The 15139-nt window shown below is 44.7% G+C and overlaps 1 protein-coding gene across 17 annotated transcripts in view; it reads left to right on the top strand.

Annotated features, from left to right (window-relative positions):
* BPIFC (BPI fold containing family C) overlaps positions 1-15139 on the top strand; it is a 59957-nt gene that overhangs the window by 29467 nt on the left and 15351 nt on the right. For 15 of the 17 annotated variants that reach the window (XR_005584054.1, XM_039486134.1, XM_039486212.1 and 12 more), the window contains 4 exons: positions 8078-8205; positions 8518-8629; positions 10180-10308; positions 13741-13896. Coding sequence is in view for 16 of the 17 variants with exons in the window: in XM_039486134.1 (XP_039342068.1) it covers positions 8100-8205; positions 8518-8629; positions 10180-10308; positions 13741-13896 (503 nt within the window). In the remaining variant the exon portion in view is untranslated. Of the gene's footprint in view, positions 1-3902; positions 5223-7017; positions 7766-8077; positions 8206-8517; positions 8630-10179; positions 10309-13740; positions 13897-15139 lie in introns of those variants that run through there. The other 2 variants (XM_039486230.1, XM_039486223.1) reach the window with 2 other exon arrangements.

Raw genomic sequence — 15139 nt, 5'->3', positions numbered from 1 at the left:
GTGGCGCTAAGGAATATAGCACTGGAAGAGTGCTTGATCAAACTAGAGCCAAACAGAGTGAAACTTGTGCAGCCATGAATTTAATCTCACTAAAAGCCAAGGGCGGGGATCAGCACAATACAAGGTACAAGCATACACTCAACATTAGGTATAATTTAACAGGTAAACCTCCAAACAAAAAAACAGTCAATCACGATGGAAAAGTTAAATCGCTTTGCACAGCTGCAAAGCCTTGTCCATTCTAAAATAACTCAGAGCCATCAATCCCTCAGGCACACCTTTCCCTGCCAACCTCTGCTCCTGATCTCTGAGAGAGGGAGCAGAATTGTGCGTATAGAGCCTTTGTAAATAGGAGCAAACTTTAATCTCAGGCCATCCTCCCACATAAATATTAGGCTATAATTCCACTACCATCATTACACTTGCATCAAAATCTTCACTCTCCCCAGCCAGAAGAAATGGATGTAAATAGAGGCTTTCAAGTCCTTTAACATTGTGCTGAACCCAAATGTCACAAGAGGCCATCCTTTGAAACTGGTTCATTGGTAGGGAATAATTACTGTCTAGTGTATTGGCAAATCCTGTCTATTGGCCTCTCTCCTGAGTAGGTTTGAAGTGACAAAAGAAGGTGTTGGTAGCTTAGATGGTCACAAAAGACAACATGACTCATTGACTCATTTTTTCTTTTGTAAAAATAAAATTCTTATCATCCCTCTTTTGACCACGGTTAATGCAAAAGTGCAAGTAGTGAAACCCTGCCCCCATAGAAGTTAATGGCAAACTCCATTGATTTCAGTGAGGTCAGGATTTCACTCAGGAAGTTGGAAACTTGGCATGGATATAGTTGTCCATGCAGAGTTTGTGCTCCTTTAAGCATGGCAAGAGAGAAGCTTTACAAATAAAGAATTTTTAAGCAACTGAAATGTCATTTCTGGACATGGGCATGTTCTTCTTCAAGTGCTTGCTTATGTCCATTCCATATTAGGTGTGTATGCTCACCACATGCACCAGTGCTGGAAGTTTTTCCCTCAGCAGTATCCGTAGGGGACCGGCTCTGGTGCTCTCTGGAGTGGCGCCTGCATGGCACAGTATAAGGGGCGCCACCAGCTGTTCTCCCCCACACATTTCCTTCTTGCCACCAGTGACAGTGCTAAAACATCTGCTGCTTTGGCTAGCATTGTTTGGTCTCCCTGGCCTCTATCATCCCCTCCCTGGATCTGGGAGACTGGTATGCCGCTCTCAACCTAAAGGACGCATACTTCCACATAGCGATCTTCCAAGGACGCAGACGTTTTCCGATTCATAGTCAGACCCAGCCACTACCAATTTGCGGTCCTCCCATTTGGCCTGGCGACAGCACCAAGGGTGTTTACCAAGTGTATGTCAGTGGTGGCAGCTTGCAGACAGGGTTTGCCTGCATCTGCAGGGCCACATGGCAGCTTGCACATACGTTGTCCACCATGCCAGACTCTGGATGCGGCCTCTGCATCAATGGCTGATGACAGCCTTTTCCCAGTCCAGGGATCACCTGGAAAAGATCGTTACTATCCCCCCGACCAGGGCCGACTTTAGGCCAATTTGCCCAGTTCATCTGAGAACTTCTATGATTCTTTGGAAAGAGGTGTCCTCACACACTGGACGTCCAAAGGGCCTTGACTTTTTACTTAGAACAGGTGTTCTCAGACTTTTGTACTGGTGACTCCTTTCACACAGCAAGCCTCTGAGTGCAACCCCGCCCCTTATACATTAAAAACACTTTTTTATATGTTTCACACCGTTATAAATGCTGGAGGCAAAGCGGGGTTTGGGGTGGAGACTGACAGCTCACAACCCTCAATGTAATAACCTCCCAACCCCCTGAGGGATCCCGACCCCCAGTTTGAGAACCCCTGACTTAGAATGTACCAAGCCTTTCTGTAAATCAACTCAGCTCTTCATCACTACAGCGGATAGGATGAAGGGTCACCCAGTGTCCTCACAGAGGATTTCCAATTGGATCACCTAGTGCATTAGGACCTGTTACGACCTGGCAGGGGTCTCGCTGCCGCCAATTGTCAGAGCCCACTCGACTAAAGCTCAGGCGTCCTCGGCAGCCTTCCTGGTGCACATCTATATCCAGGACATCTGTAGGGCTACAACGTGGGTCCTCTGTTCACATGTTTACCGCTCATTATGCCATTACTCATCAGGCCAGGGATGACGCTGGGTTCGGCAGAGCTGTGTTGCAATCTACATGTCTGTGAACTCCTACCCACCTCCAGGGGTACTCTTTGGAGTCACCTAATATGGAATGGACATGAGCAAGCACCCTAAGAAGAAAAGACAGTTACCTTTTCCGTAACTGGTGTTTTTCGAGATGTGTTGCTCATGTCCATTCCATGACCCTCCCTCCTTCCCCTCTGTCAGAGTTTCTGGCAAGAAGGAACTGAGGGTGGGGGGAGCTGAGAGTGCCCCTTATACCACACCATGCGGGTGCCACTCCAGAAGGCACCAGAGCCGGTCCCCTACAGACACTGCTGAGGGAAAACCTTCCGGCACCGGTGCATGTGGCAAGCACACACCCCCGATACGGAATGGACATGAACAACACATCTTGAAGAACACTAGTTACAGAAAAGGTAACTGTCTTTTCAGTAGGCATCTGCTGAGATTTTAGTAGAACATGTTGGCACCCTGTTTCTTTTGAACATCACAACATGAATTCTCTGTGCCCAGCCTGACAGGCCCAGGGGTTACAGCTGGGACAATTTGCATAAGTGTGATTGTAAAGTTCTCATTAAAACACACAGACGTGCACACACAGCACAATCCCCCCATATAACTGCTTCCACACTGAGAACAGCAGCAAATCATACGGCTGAAAAGAAACAGTAGCGCTCAGGATTTTAGTGAGACTCCACCATTTGGGCTGCACTTTGCCATAATCTGAAATTCTGCACTTTAATTAAAACAATCCCTATCTTTTTCCAATGTGAATATAGAGTCATAACACTGTAAACTGATGTGTAAACCCTGGAATGATAGTAACCTCCACAGAGCTGCCTCTGGTGCAGAAAGAGGGCTGGGTCCTCTATAGAATAAGAAAAGGGGGGGGCACCTTTCAGTGAGGGGTGTGTTAGGAATGCGGTCTGGCAGATGTATTCTCCCACCCTGGACTCTGTGTTGCCCTGGGTGGGGACAATGGCCTGGCCTGACTCTATCAGCATGCAGCTCCATGTCAGAGCAGTCAGCCAGGACTCCACACTTCGGGAATATGGATACTTTAAGTTTTAGTCCCCTGACTATAACCCAGAATGGGAAGAAGCCACTCCACTTCTCCCAGCACTCAAGGGGATGCTGTATATACACACTTCTTCCTCATTATCATCCTCCTGGGCCCGTGTATACACACTGGCTTTAAGGAAAAGCATCATGCAGCATGAGAATTAGCAATATTGATTACTGGAAGGATGCCCCAGGGCAGCTGCAATCCACTGGGGAGTCCTGCCAGCATGTGGAGGGCGGTGTGTGTAAATGTGAGCACAGGAGGAAGATATTGAGGAAGATGACCCTTATCTTTAGTAGATCCTCTGGGATTTTGGGACTCCACATGTTTCCTTGGGCAGAACTGCTGCTCATAAAATGGGGTGATCAAACACAGGCCCCCCACATGGAATGATTTTGGGGGAACTCTGCCAGAAGCTCATCTCATGGAGTTTTTCTCCCCTCAGGCCCTGTCCGTGGGTATTTCTACTAGAGCTGGGGGTAGGAATAATAACACCTTTTTTATGTCTTGTATTGCAAATTCATCTATTCCGCAGTTGACCATCATCCATAGATCTCTTGAACTATTCCTGTTAGTGTCTCTCTCACATTGTAAATATAGGTTTGGAGTTATTTTTACCTAGAGGTATTAATGGACATTTCTTCAGGTTGAATTTCAGTGTACACAAAGGGTTAATTCTTCTAGCTGTTGCATCTATATTAATCTAGCATTGTGATTTTCCTATTGACGGAGCAGCAAAGAACATACATGCTGACGCTCCCTAATAAAGACCAATTGGAGAAAGAGGAGAACTAGAAAAAACATAGCCAGGATGTGTACTACAGGCAGTCATTGTAGTGGTGTAAAGCTAAGGTGCTGTGCTGGGTTATGGGCCAGGTAAATGTTTTGTGTCTTATTTTTATGCACAGTGATTCCTTGTCTGAATTTGGGGTATAGGCAGGAGCAGCTCTCTTTGGTGGTTCATAATAGAAGAAGAAAGTTGTTCAGTCTGGAATCTTCTGATTACACCCTAGACTGCAAATGAAGACTTTGGCTGATAGATTTCAAGGAGTTTTCTGTAGAGGCAGCTTTCAAGGCTATTAGCATTGTAATATATTAATAAGTATTTGGCTACTTCTGAGTCTTTGTGTTTTACTGTAATACTTGTAGAAGACAATGGTAAAGCTGTGTTGGAGTACGGTCTGTCTTTGTCAGTGCACAAGCTTGTTTAAATGGAAACCTTTACTGGAAGGTTATCTAAACTTTTTAGGGAATTAATCCACAAAGGAGCCATAAAACATCAAACAGGAGAGCCTAGGCTGAGATATCTGCAGGCTGGTCCATACAATAACTTGTAAAGCTTGGAAATCTACATAGATGGAAACAAAGAAGCCTTTTCTCTTCCTTTTAAGGAACTGAAGGTGTTTGAAAACTGTACTTCAGAGAAAGAAAAAGAATTACAGGAGTGGTTTATGTAAATGAGGGAGCTGTTTTCTTCATCATATTCAGTTACTGGAAATACAAGTATCAGAGTAATTATGTGTGAGACTCACTGGAGTCAACATGTAACTTGCATATTATATAGCTACTCTAAGTTAAAGTATATGTCTGTCAGGAAAAAACACCCATCTCTTACAATTCTCTTTTTATCTGCTAACCCAGCTGGTGCAGTGAAGCAATTTGCCCCATATCCGATAGAGATTGGGAGTTAAAGGAGCACTAGCTGGCTGAGTTTCAGTGCTGATAGGACAGGTAATGTTGGTTAGTTGGGGGGAGCAACTAGAAGCAATTATCCGAGCCCCCTTGATAATGAGAGAAAGACTATATAGCCTGGAGGTCAAGGCACTCCCCTAGGATAAGAGAGAGACAGCTCCAGATCCCTGCAAATTGACATTTATACAAAGTGGAACAGCTCCAGGAGGAGGGATTGAGAGCTCCCACGCAGGCAGCATATGAACCCAAGTCTCCTACATCCCATGTGAGTACCCAAATCACCAACCTATTGGCTATTTTGGGATGGGTTGCTTGCAGTATCTTTTTTTTAATATAAAAGATTTAAAGGCCTTGGGTTTTTTCCCCACAATGTAGAGCAGAATATATATATATATTTTTTAATCTTGGGATTTTTACCCAGCACTATTTCGGAGTAGAGTTTAAGGTGTGTGTTAGTTTTGACCTATAAACTCCTAAATGGTTTGGGACCTGGTTACATGAGAGATCATCACTGCTGCTGCAATCAGTGGAGGTCTTTGAACTAAGCACCAGACTCCCTGCTTTAAAAGAGACGGGCCTGGCTGCAGGGGATTTTCTGTATAGAGTCCTCAACTCTGGAATTCACTATCCCATTTGCTCTGTCACATCCTGATCTTGCTGATCTCCAGAGCACACTGCAAGGCTCCTCTCTTTGGCTTCTGAGGACGAGGTGAGCCAAGGAATGGTTTGTTCAGTTGAGTGTGACGGGTCTTACTCTGCAGCGTTATTTTGTTGGCAGAGTTTAGCTATGGTAAGGCATGTCTTTAAGTTTTGGATTTTAAATTACTATAAAAGTCCCTAGGGCTATTAGGGGTAGGTACATTTTAAAATGGAAAGAAATGACAAGCGTTTTCTTCTCTATATTCTTAAGAATCTTGGGGAGGGGGAAGGTTGTTTGTTTGTTTGTTTTTTTGTTCCTTTATGTGGAATGATACTTCTTTGTTTTACTCACCCATGTATGCTCAGCTAAAGAAAATGTGACAAATTTTCCTAAAAGGACAAAATTGTTCTGTGGAGCAGGTTAAAGACTGAACACTCCCTTTTCCACACAATTTAGACTAATTCTACCTAGTAATTCTACACTGTGGACTGTTTAAACCCTGATTATGAGTGAACTGAGTCCAGGAATCAAAGGATCCCTAAGAAGATAGCAGGAGTTCTCAAACTGGGGGGGCACAAGGTTATTACGTGGGGGTCACGAGAACATGCCTCCCAGCTAGCTAGTAAGTCTGCTGTGAAAAGTGATGTTAACAAAATACAAATACCACTTTAAAATTGTGTTAAATATAAAAAATGTGTTTTTAATTTATAAAGGGGGGTCACACACTCAGAGGTTTGCTGTGTGAAAGGGGTTGCCAGCACAAAAAGTTTGAGAACCATTGAGTCAGAAATAGGAAAGACCCATTCTATCAGGGATTCACAAACTTTTTTTCCAGTGTGGACTGCCATCATCACACAAAGATTGTCCTGCAGCCTGCCTCCCCTACTATTCACAACTGCCTCTGCACACCATCCCTGTGGTCACTACAGGAATTGCTTACATGGAAAAGTAAAACTAGGCAAGCACTTAATGTATATGGTTAGCTCACGGGTGGGCAAACTGTGGCCCATGGGCCGGATGCGGCCTGCGAACCGTTTTAAGCCAGCCCGCTAGCCGCACCAGCGACTCGGCCCCGGTCCAGCACTCCAGCTGGGGCGCAGGATCGGGGCCCACACCACACAGCTCCCGGAAGCTGCAGCATGGCCCTGCTCCAGCTCCTACATGCTCTAGTGGCCCCCTCTGGCACTCCAATGGGAGCTGCAGGGCCGGTGCCTGTGGATGGGACAGCGTGCAGAGCTACCTGGCTGCGCCTCCAGAGAAGGGACATGCCACTGCTTCCGGGATCCGCATGAGGTAAATGCTGCTCGGAGCCTGCACCCCCGAGCCTCTCCCCAAGACCGAACCCCCTGCCCCAGCCCTGATCCCCCTCCCGCTCGCCAAACCCCTCAGGCCCAGCCTGGAGCACCTTCCTGCACCCCAACCTCTCATCCCCAGCCCCACCCCAGAACCTGCACCCCGTCCTGCACCCCAACCCCAATTTTGTGAGCATTCATGGCCCGCAATACAATTTCTATTTCCAGAAGTGGCTCTTGGGCCAGAAAGTTTGCCCAGCCCTGGCTGCTAGTAATGCAATATAGCCACTGGGAGAAAGGAGAATCAGCATGATGTGACCAGCCAACCCTCCATGCAGTGGACCACAGACCACAGTTAGAAAACCTCTGCATTAGCTCATACAGTCCACTTCCTTGTGGGATTGTTCCCTTCCATATACTTTCTAGTGCTAATTTTAAAAGCCCACAGTGACAGGGCTTCCACCACTCCACTCCAGAGTTTACTAGATCTTACTGTCAGCAAAGCTTTCCTGACATTTAGCCTTGCCCTAAATGTATTCCACTTCCAATATTCCAGTCACAGAAGCCCAAAGAACATGGTTGGCTGCACTCATTCACCGCAACAGTGGTGAGCTGTGCAGAGCCGCTACAGACCAGACTCTTCACTGCCTAGACCACCCCATGCATTGGAAACAGACCCAATGGCACTTTAAGAATAAGAGTTTGCCCAGGTGTGCTCATTCAAAACATCTTCTTCACTCTACAGTTCAGTGAGCTGTGTGTTGCTGCCATCCGCCACTGCATTTCAGTGATGATCTATGTACAGGCCGTGGCTCCACATACTCCACTGTTGAGGTTACAAGGTACCCAAAGGGAGGACAGATCTGCATCTCGTTGGTAATTCCTGCTCTGCCACATCATCATTCTTGGAGGTGGGGCTGGTGGCAGAATAGACCAGATAGGGGGACAGAGTAGCAGAGCCACCATTTCTCACAGAAGGTTAATATCTGCAGGAATACTGAGCCCATGGATCTTGGCCTGTTTACGCGCCTCAGCGAAGTTCTTCTGCATGCCGAAACGTCACCGGCTGAGACCCCAGATCCTCACTGCTCACTCATATCCAATCCACAGTAGGGGAGCAATTGCTCCTCAGGCCATGAGGCTTTTTTGCATGAATCTGCATTGTTTAATTATAAATATTGTCAACAGGTCGCTGTGAAAACAGGAAAAGATGCTGAAGTTTTGGTATTTTTTCCTCTTGTTACATTTGCTCATCCAGCAGTTTGATGCTAACCCTGGGCTCAAAGTGAGGATCACACAGAAAGGGCTGGACTATGGTAATATTTCCAATAGTTACCTTGCAATAGATTTTATTATTATATTGAGCCCTTAGTGCAAAGTATAAGAACACCCTGAGAATGAGTTGTTCACCGCTATAGAGAAAAGGAAGGTTTAAAGGTTAAATGTAAGGAGGGAATGGCTTGGTGGGAGGGAGAACAAGGTTCCATGGATATGGCAGGGCCAGTGAAAGAGCAACTCCCAAATATGGCGGGAAGGGGGCAGCATTAGAAATCCCTTACATTTGAACTACATTGTGTAAACTTTCCAACTACATTAGGGCAGCTGAAGAGGTCTCTGTACCTTTGCAGGCAAGGAGATCGGGCTGGAGATCCTGAAGCAAAGAATAAAAGAAGAAAGCTTCCCAGATTGGAGTGGCCGGGAGAAATCTGGAGTTGGCGATGTGGACTACACAATTTCAGGGTGAGCGAACTAGGAAAGGGTATTTAAAAACAATTGCCCGAAATAGCTCTTTGCAATGTAATGTCAGCACACTGCATGCTATCCAAGGTACTGTGCTTATGTGTTGTCATGGCGATACCACCATGTCATACATTGATTATAATTTAAAGGGCAATGCACACATGTATGATTTGAGGCCGGAGGCAAATCCTACTGAAGTCAAAGAACGACTACCAGTGACCACAATGCACTTTGGATTACTCTTGGGTACTTGCTACTGATTCAGAATATAGCTGTGAGAGTAAATTAAAAGTATTGTGCTACCAGCATGACTTGGGTAAATGTCCTTAGCTGATTGACACCTAAGATATAGGTACTGCAAATCAGTCTAACACAGTTATAAGAAAGAAAGAAAAGGGTAAACATTGTATCCTACTTATTGGTAGGAATCTTTGCAGGAAATGCCCATATTTTCAGATGAATAGGTCACGCTGTACCTGAAGTATGAGTCTTAAGAGCCAGCAGGTATGTCAATGAACCAGGTTCAGAGATCTCAAATGCAGAAGGTAACCTGAGTTTCAAACACTGAACACAAGTGATACAGAAATTATAGATTATTTGGAGTAATGAAAATCACAAAATTAAAAATGTACAGGACCAAACTTTCAAAGGGGAGGGCAGAGGGTCTCAATCAAATATATGTATGTACCTGTTAGTCTGCCTTTGATTGCTCAGTTAACTTTGAATGCATGCACAAATCATATACATGGATGCACAAAGGTTAGACAGACCTCCAGCTGGTTGTTCACATAAACATTTACCTAATTTGCATGCACACTTGAGCTAACTGTATATGAAAACACACTGGCAAATGCAAATGGGACATCACCCTTTGAAAATTTGGCCCTATACAATCTTCAGAAAAACTACAAGCAGGGACCGGATGTCTCTAGAGATTAGTAATAGCTGGAGCTGGGTGAATATTGCAAATGTTCTTAGTGACCATTCATTCAGACATTTTAAATGAATACACTTCAATGATGATCTTTTGTGTTTACTTCCCAGGACTAGTCAAGTGAATAAGCTGACTGGCAGGGATGTTCTCCAACACAGCAATTTGTGAATAGATGTTGCAAGAATAGTCACATAAAGTGAATTTGATATTAATAATTTCAAATATTCACACCAGAATCTTGATTCTAAGAGATGAGACACATTCATAGAATCATAGAAATGTAGGGCTGGAAGAAACCTCAAGAGGTCATCCAGTCCAGCCCTCCATGGTGAGGCAGAGCCAAGTAAATCTAGACAGATGTTTGTTTGGCCTGTTATTAAAAACCTCCAATGACTGGGACATCCCTGGCGTTCATCTTATTTGGAATAGAAAGAGGGGTAGAGTTCAGTCCAGTGCTGGAGCGGGACATTTCTGCCATGGGGTAAGGCTCTGTCTTACTTCTGAGAATTTCTCTCTCTCGGAAGCAGAGTTTGGCCCTGAATCAAGTTTAAACTCTGATTCAGATTCTTGTTTGCTTTTGGAATGCAAACTAATATCCTTATTTCCGATTTTATAGGGTAAGAGTTAACACCATTGAATTCCCAGATGCTTCCGTATCCCTCATACCCGGGATTGGGATTAAACTATCAACTCAACGTGCTTACGCAACCATCAGTGTGAACTGGAGCATCAGGACCTGGTTGTTGTAAGTATAGAACTGTGTATCCCAAGTATTTTCTTGTGGAAGAAAAATTAAAATGGAAAATACAAAGTTTAGCTACCAATCTCATTTTTTCCAAGTTCAGGTACTTTTTATCAGTAAACATCAATTTGTTACCATATGCCATTCAGTCTAACAGAGCTCTCCAGTGTGAGACATTCCCTTTCAAGTAACACACTGATGTTACTAGAGATCCCACCACTAATGATGCGCCAGTGGCAAGTAAAAGTTCAAAGATCTATTAGTATGCTGGCATTGTCCAGATCGCTAGCTAGGAAGTTTATTGTACAGTGGTTCGCACTCTATAATAATAAGGGCACTGTAATTAAAGTACAGTTACAGTGAGTGAGCTTCTGTGCTACGCCTCCGACAGTACAGCTACACTGGAGCTGGAGGTGTAATTTCCAGTTTGAGTAGACATACCGCACTAACCCTGATCAAAGGGGTCACCAGTGCAAAAAATAGCTGTGTAGCGGCAGCTGCATGGAAGGTGGGATGGGATAGCAGCCCCCTAAGTACAATCCCGTCTGAGACCCTAGGTATGTACTGAGGATGGCTAGCCTGTCCTGCAGCACATGCAGCCGCGACTACACGGCTATCTTAGCGTACGTCTACCCAAATTACACCTCCAGCTCCAGTGTAGACATACCCCGAGAGGCACAGGATGGAATTCACAGCCTAAGGGAAAGTGCAGATTATGGTGGCTTTAAGCCATCTTTACACCTTCCCACTCCTGGGCTTCTCTGGAGAGGTCCCCAGGACTGTGTAAGTTATTGTTGACTAACTAACACGGTGGGTGAACACTTTTCACAAAGCAATCACTCTATATCTGACCTATCAGTCCTTGTACAACACTTATCTTATTCAAAAGATAAGCTGGGAGCTTAAACTCATGACTTTGCTAGACAGTTAAAATCATGGTCTGAACAGAGAGACTGGATTTATGGCTTATTACAATCTGTAACCCGTTGATCAACCTCCTTCCCCGCAGCTTCATTTCCTCCCTGTATCTGGAGGGGTATTAATGTTCCATGTTGTATTTAGCTGTGACATGCTGAGTAAGTTTCCCAGACCCAAAGAGGAGCTCTGTGTAAGCTCGAAAGCTTGTCTGTCTCATCAACAGAAGTTGATCCAATAAAAAAATATTACCTCACCCACATTGTCTCTCTAAGTTACACTGTGTACATTTCTAAATTGTTGCAACCCCTGGGTGGGTGGCCATAACTTATATTATATTTTCAGATGACTATATCACAGTGCTGACTGGAATCTCCAAAGTGCTGCGTGCAGCAGTCCTGTCCTCAACAAACCCCTCCCAGCCAAAGCATGCCCCCTGCACCATGGCTTGCAGGGTGGTGTTAAAAGGACAGCTTCATGGCTGTCTTCCACAGTGGCTGCAGCAGCTAGCTATGGCGCTTTTAGGGCCTCTTTACTGCTCTGGCCCTTTTACCCAGAGAAAAGAGCTGGAGCTAAGGTGAGGATCTCACTCACTGTATTTACATTGTAACTGGAAGGTTAGCTACCTAATTTACACAGTATTACACCTTTAGTTTTCTTCTTAAAATATACACACATACATACACTTATGAGAATCCAGGTATATTAATTACATGAAACCAGATTGTAACTTTACAATCCAGCCCCACTAAGAAGCACCACATCACTGTGTTGCCCCAGGAACAGACTCTAAACCAGTTTGTGAGACGTGAGAATCACCATTTGGTGCTTCCCCCTTGTTCCATGAGGGAGGGAATCGCATCAGCCTTTTTTGCTGGCGTAGTTTATTTCCCTCTGGGATCTGTGGATGGCACTAAGGCTTAGCCTTTGCAGGGGAGGGCAGGTAGTAGCTTGCTGGATGTTGTTCTCATCCTGGCATGGGCTCCAGAGATATGGATAGCCCTACAGGAAAGTAAAGCTCCTCCTATACTCCCGTCCCTTACTATCTTGCACAGGCACACAGGAGTGCTTATGACTGAGCCAATGTTATTTACACTGTTGTTATCCTCTGTCATGTAGTGAACTCTTTCTAGTTACATGAATTAGTGGCAATTAAAATCATCAAAAAGCGTAGCTACTCTGGAATTGCTCTGGCACTGCAGTCTAGCTGCACTGTAAAATGGTGCCTTGTTAGAAAATGTTACAGGGCATGTCAAAATCAGAGTATATCCACAGTCTCCAAAGGGTTAGTTGTGGAATCATCACAATTAAACAGAGAAAACACTTGTTAGGTCACATCTCGTCCCTTCCTCCAGCCAGTGAAGAACTGTTCCCTGCAGTGTATTCATCAATTTGAAATCACTCATGTAACAGGGCATCCACTGATCCCATTGTGAGACTATTCCACGGCTTAGTAGACCTTACAGTTAAGGTATTTTTCCTAATATTCAGCCTAAATTTCCTTTGCTAAATTTCATCTCTTTATTCCTATTCATACCACTGTGGGCCACCATGTACAATTCTTCTCCCTCCATGCTCTTTACATTCTTGAAATATTTAGATTGTAAGAGCAAGGATTGTCATTTCATTTTTACTTGTCTATAAAGTGCCATGCATACATATTGCACTGTATAAATATAGACATTTATCATATCCTTCTTGGTCATCATTTTTATGATCTCTGCATTTTCTGATCCTGTACTCGTTCCGTCTAGGCCAGTCCTTCCAGTCCATTTTTGTTGCTCAGCTTTCAATTCCCTTCAGTTAATGGTCCTAGTGTACAGAATGACACCAGTTTGGACTCCTGGCTAAGGAAAATTGACTGCATTCTATGGGGAAATCATAATCACATTCACTCTAGAACCTAAGTAGATCTTTCTATTGTAGTTCCATGGCTCTTGTGACAGTGTTATTACAGATCATGAAGATCATGGGAGATTCACAATTTGGCATGGATCAGACAGACAGTCTCTGTCAAGTTATGACATTAGGCAACCTTGACAAATCATAAGAACATGAGAACATAAGAACGGCCATACCAGGTCAGACCAAAGGTCCATCTAGCCCAGTATCCTGTCTACCGACAGTGGCCAATGCCAGGTGCCCCAGAGGGAGTGGACCTAACAGGCAATGATCAAGTGATCTCTCTCCTGCCATCCATCTCCATCCTTTGACAAACAGAGGCTACGGACACCATTCCTTACCCATCCTCGTTAATAGCCATTAATGGACTTAACCACCATGAATTTATCCAGTTCTCTTTTAAATCCAACATCATTCCAGCATTCACACTTTCGAGATTAGTGTGTGGAACGTGATTCTTTACAGGAACTACTTCTACAATCTACTTTAATCATTAGAGATGGGCAAAACAATCTCATTTCCTCCTCAGTGAAAGAAACAGAGTCACTTTGTTCCATTAGATTCTTGGATGTTCCCTGTAAGTAGATTTTTCAACTGAGTTTGTTTTTATCTGTGCAGCAAAGACAGCGGAAGTGGTACTGTGTCCATTTCAGGAGTATTTATTACATCAGTCTTTACCATGTCACAAGATAGCACAGGTCACCCATCAATGTCACTGGACAGCTGCCAGATGAGTATTAGGGGTGTGGAAGTCAAGCTGAATGGAACAATCAGGTATGTTGCAAGAGATTTTATACACTCTAGTGAAGGGGTTCTCAAACTGGGGGTTGGGAGGTTATTACATGGGGGGTCATGAGCTGTCAGCCTCCACCCCAAGCCCCGCTTTGCCTCCAGCATTTATAATGGTGTTAAATATATAAAAAAGTGTTTTTAATTTATAAGGGGGGTTGCACTCAGAGGCTTGCTATGTGAAAGGGGTCACCAGTACAAAAGTTTGAGAACCACTGCTCTAGTGGAAAGTAACAGTCAATGGTGCAAGGCCCACTTGTCAAAATTAGTCACCCAGATACATTTTTAGGCATCTGTGTGGTAATGTGGACACCAAAATCCAGAATGCAGGCCCTAATCCAGGTCACCAAGTTTGAAAATGAATCTTCTCGGGCCAGATTTTCAGACATGATCTCATTTTGCGAATTCAAAATGTGTACACAAAAAAGATAGGATTTAAGTACACAAACTGTAATTTGCACAAACAAATTGAGTGTAAATTAATTTAGTGCCTGTGAAGTTTATCACTAGTGTCTGTTAGTGATAACACAGCAAAAATTGTATGCATGGGTTTCTTGCACAATTGGAGGTCAACTTGAGACCCCTTTGAAAATGTAGCCCAAATTTTGAATGAAGTTCACCCTGAGAATTAAAATAAATATGTCATTCAGAAGGGAGCATACGCTGGTGGTACAGCTTCAGCCATCTGTTTTGTGCTGGAGCCCTTTTTAGACAGTGAGAGAGAGAAAGCACGGATGAGTGAGCTGTTCCACCTGCTATTTCAACACTAATACTCATTGCTTTCTAGATAATATTCTAATCCTCAATCATAGGGGAGAATGAGAAGGCCTGTCCTATAGCTGAGCCCAGAGGTGGTACTGGGGGGGGGCGGCTTGTGGGGATTATAGCCACCCCAAAATTTGTCTTAGCCTCTCCCACCACCCACTCCTCCCAGATCAAAGGTCATAAATTACCCAGATACTCCTCCACTGCTGCTAATGGTCCCACTGCCTTCAGAGCTGGGCTCTTGGCCAGCAGCCACTGCTCTCCAGCTACCCAGCTCTGAAGGCAGCACCTGCTGCCAGCAGCAGTGCAGAAGTAAACCCAGACTGGAGACCAGGGTGCCCGAGAGCAGCCCCGGTCCATGTCCCTTCCCACAAGGGTGTGCCACCCTGGGCTGGTGGGGGGTCCGGGGCTCCCTGCAGTAGCCCGGATTGACCAGCTACAGCCCAGATTCCTGGCTCTGCCA

Source organism: Mauremys reevesii, linkage group 1 (assembly GCF_016161935.1).
Source record: "Mauremys reevesii isolate NIE-2019 linkage group 1, ASM1616193v1, whole genome shotgun sequence".
Lineage (NCBI taxonomy): Eukaryota > Metazoa > Chordata > Testudines > Geoemydidae > Mauremys > Mauremys reevesii.
This window is presented reverse-complemented; position numbering and strand designations above follow the sequence as displayed.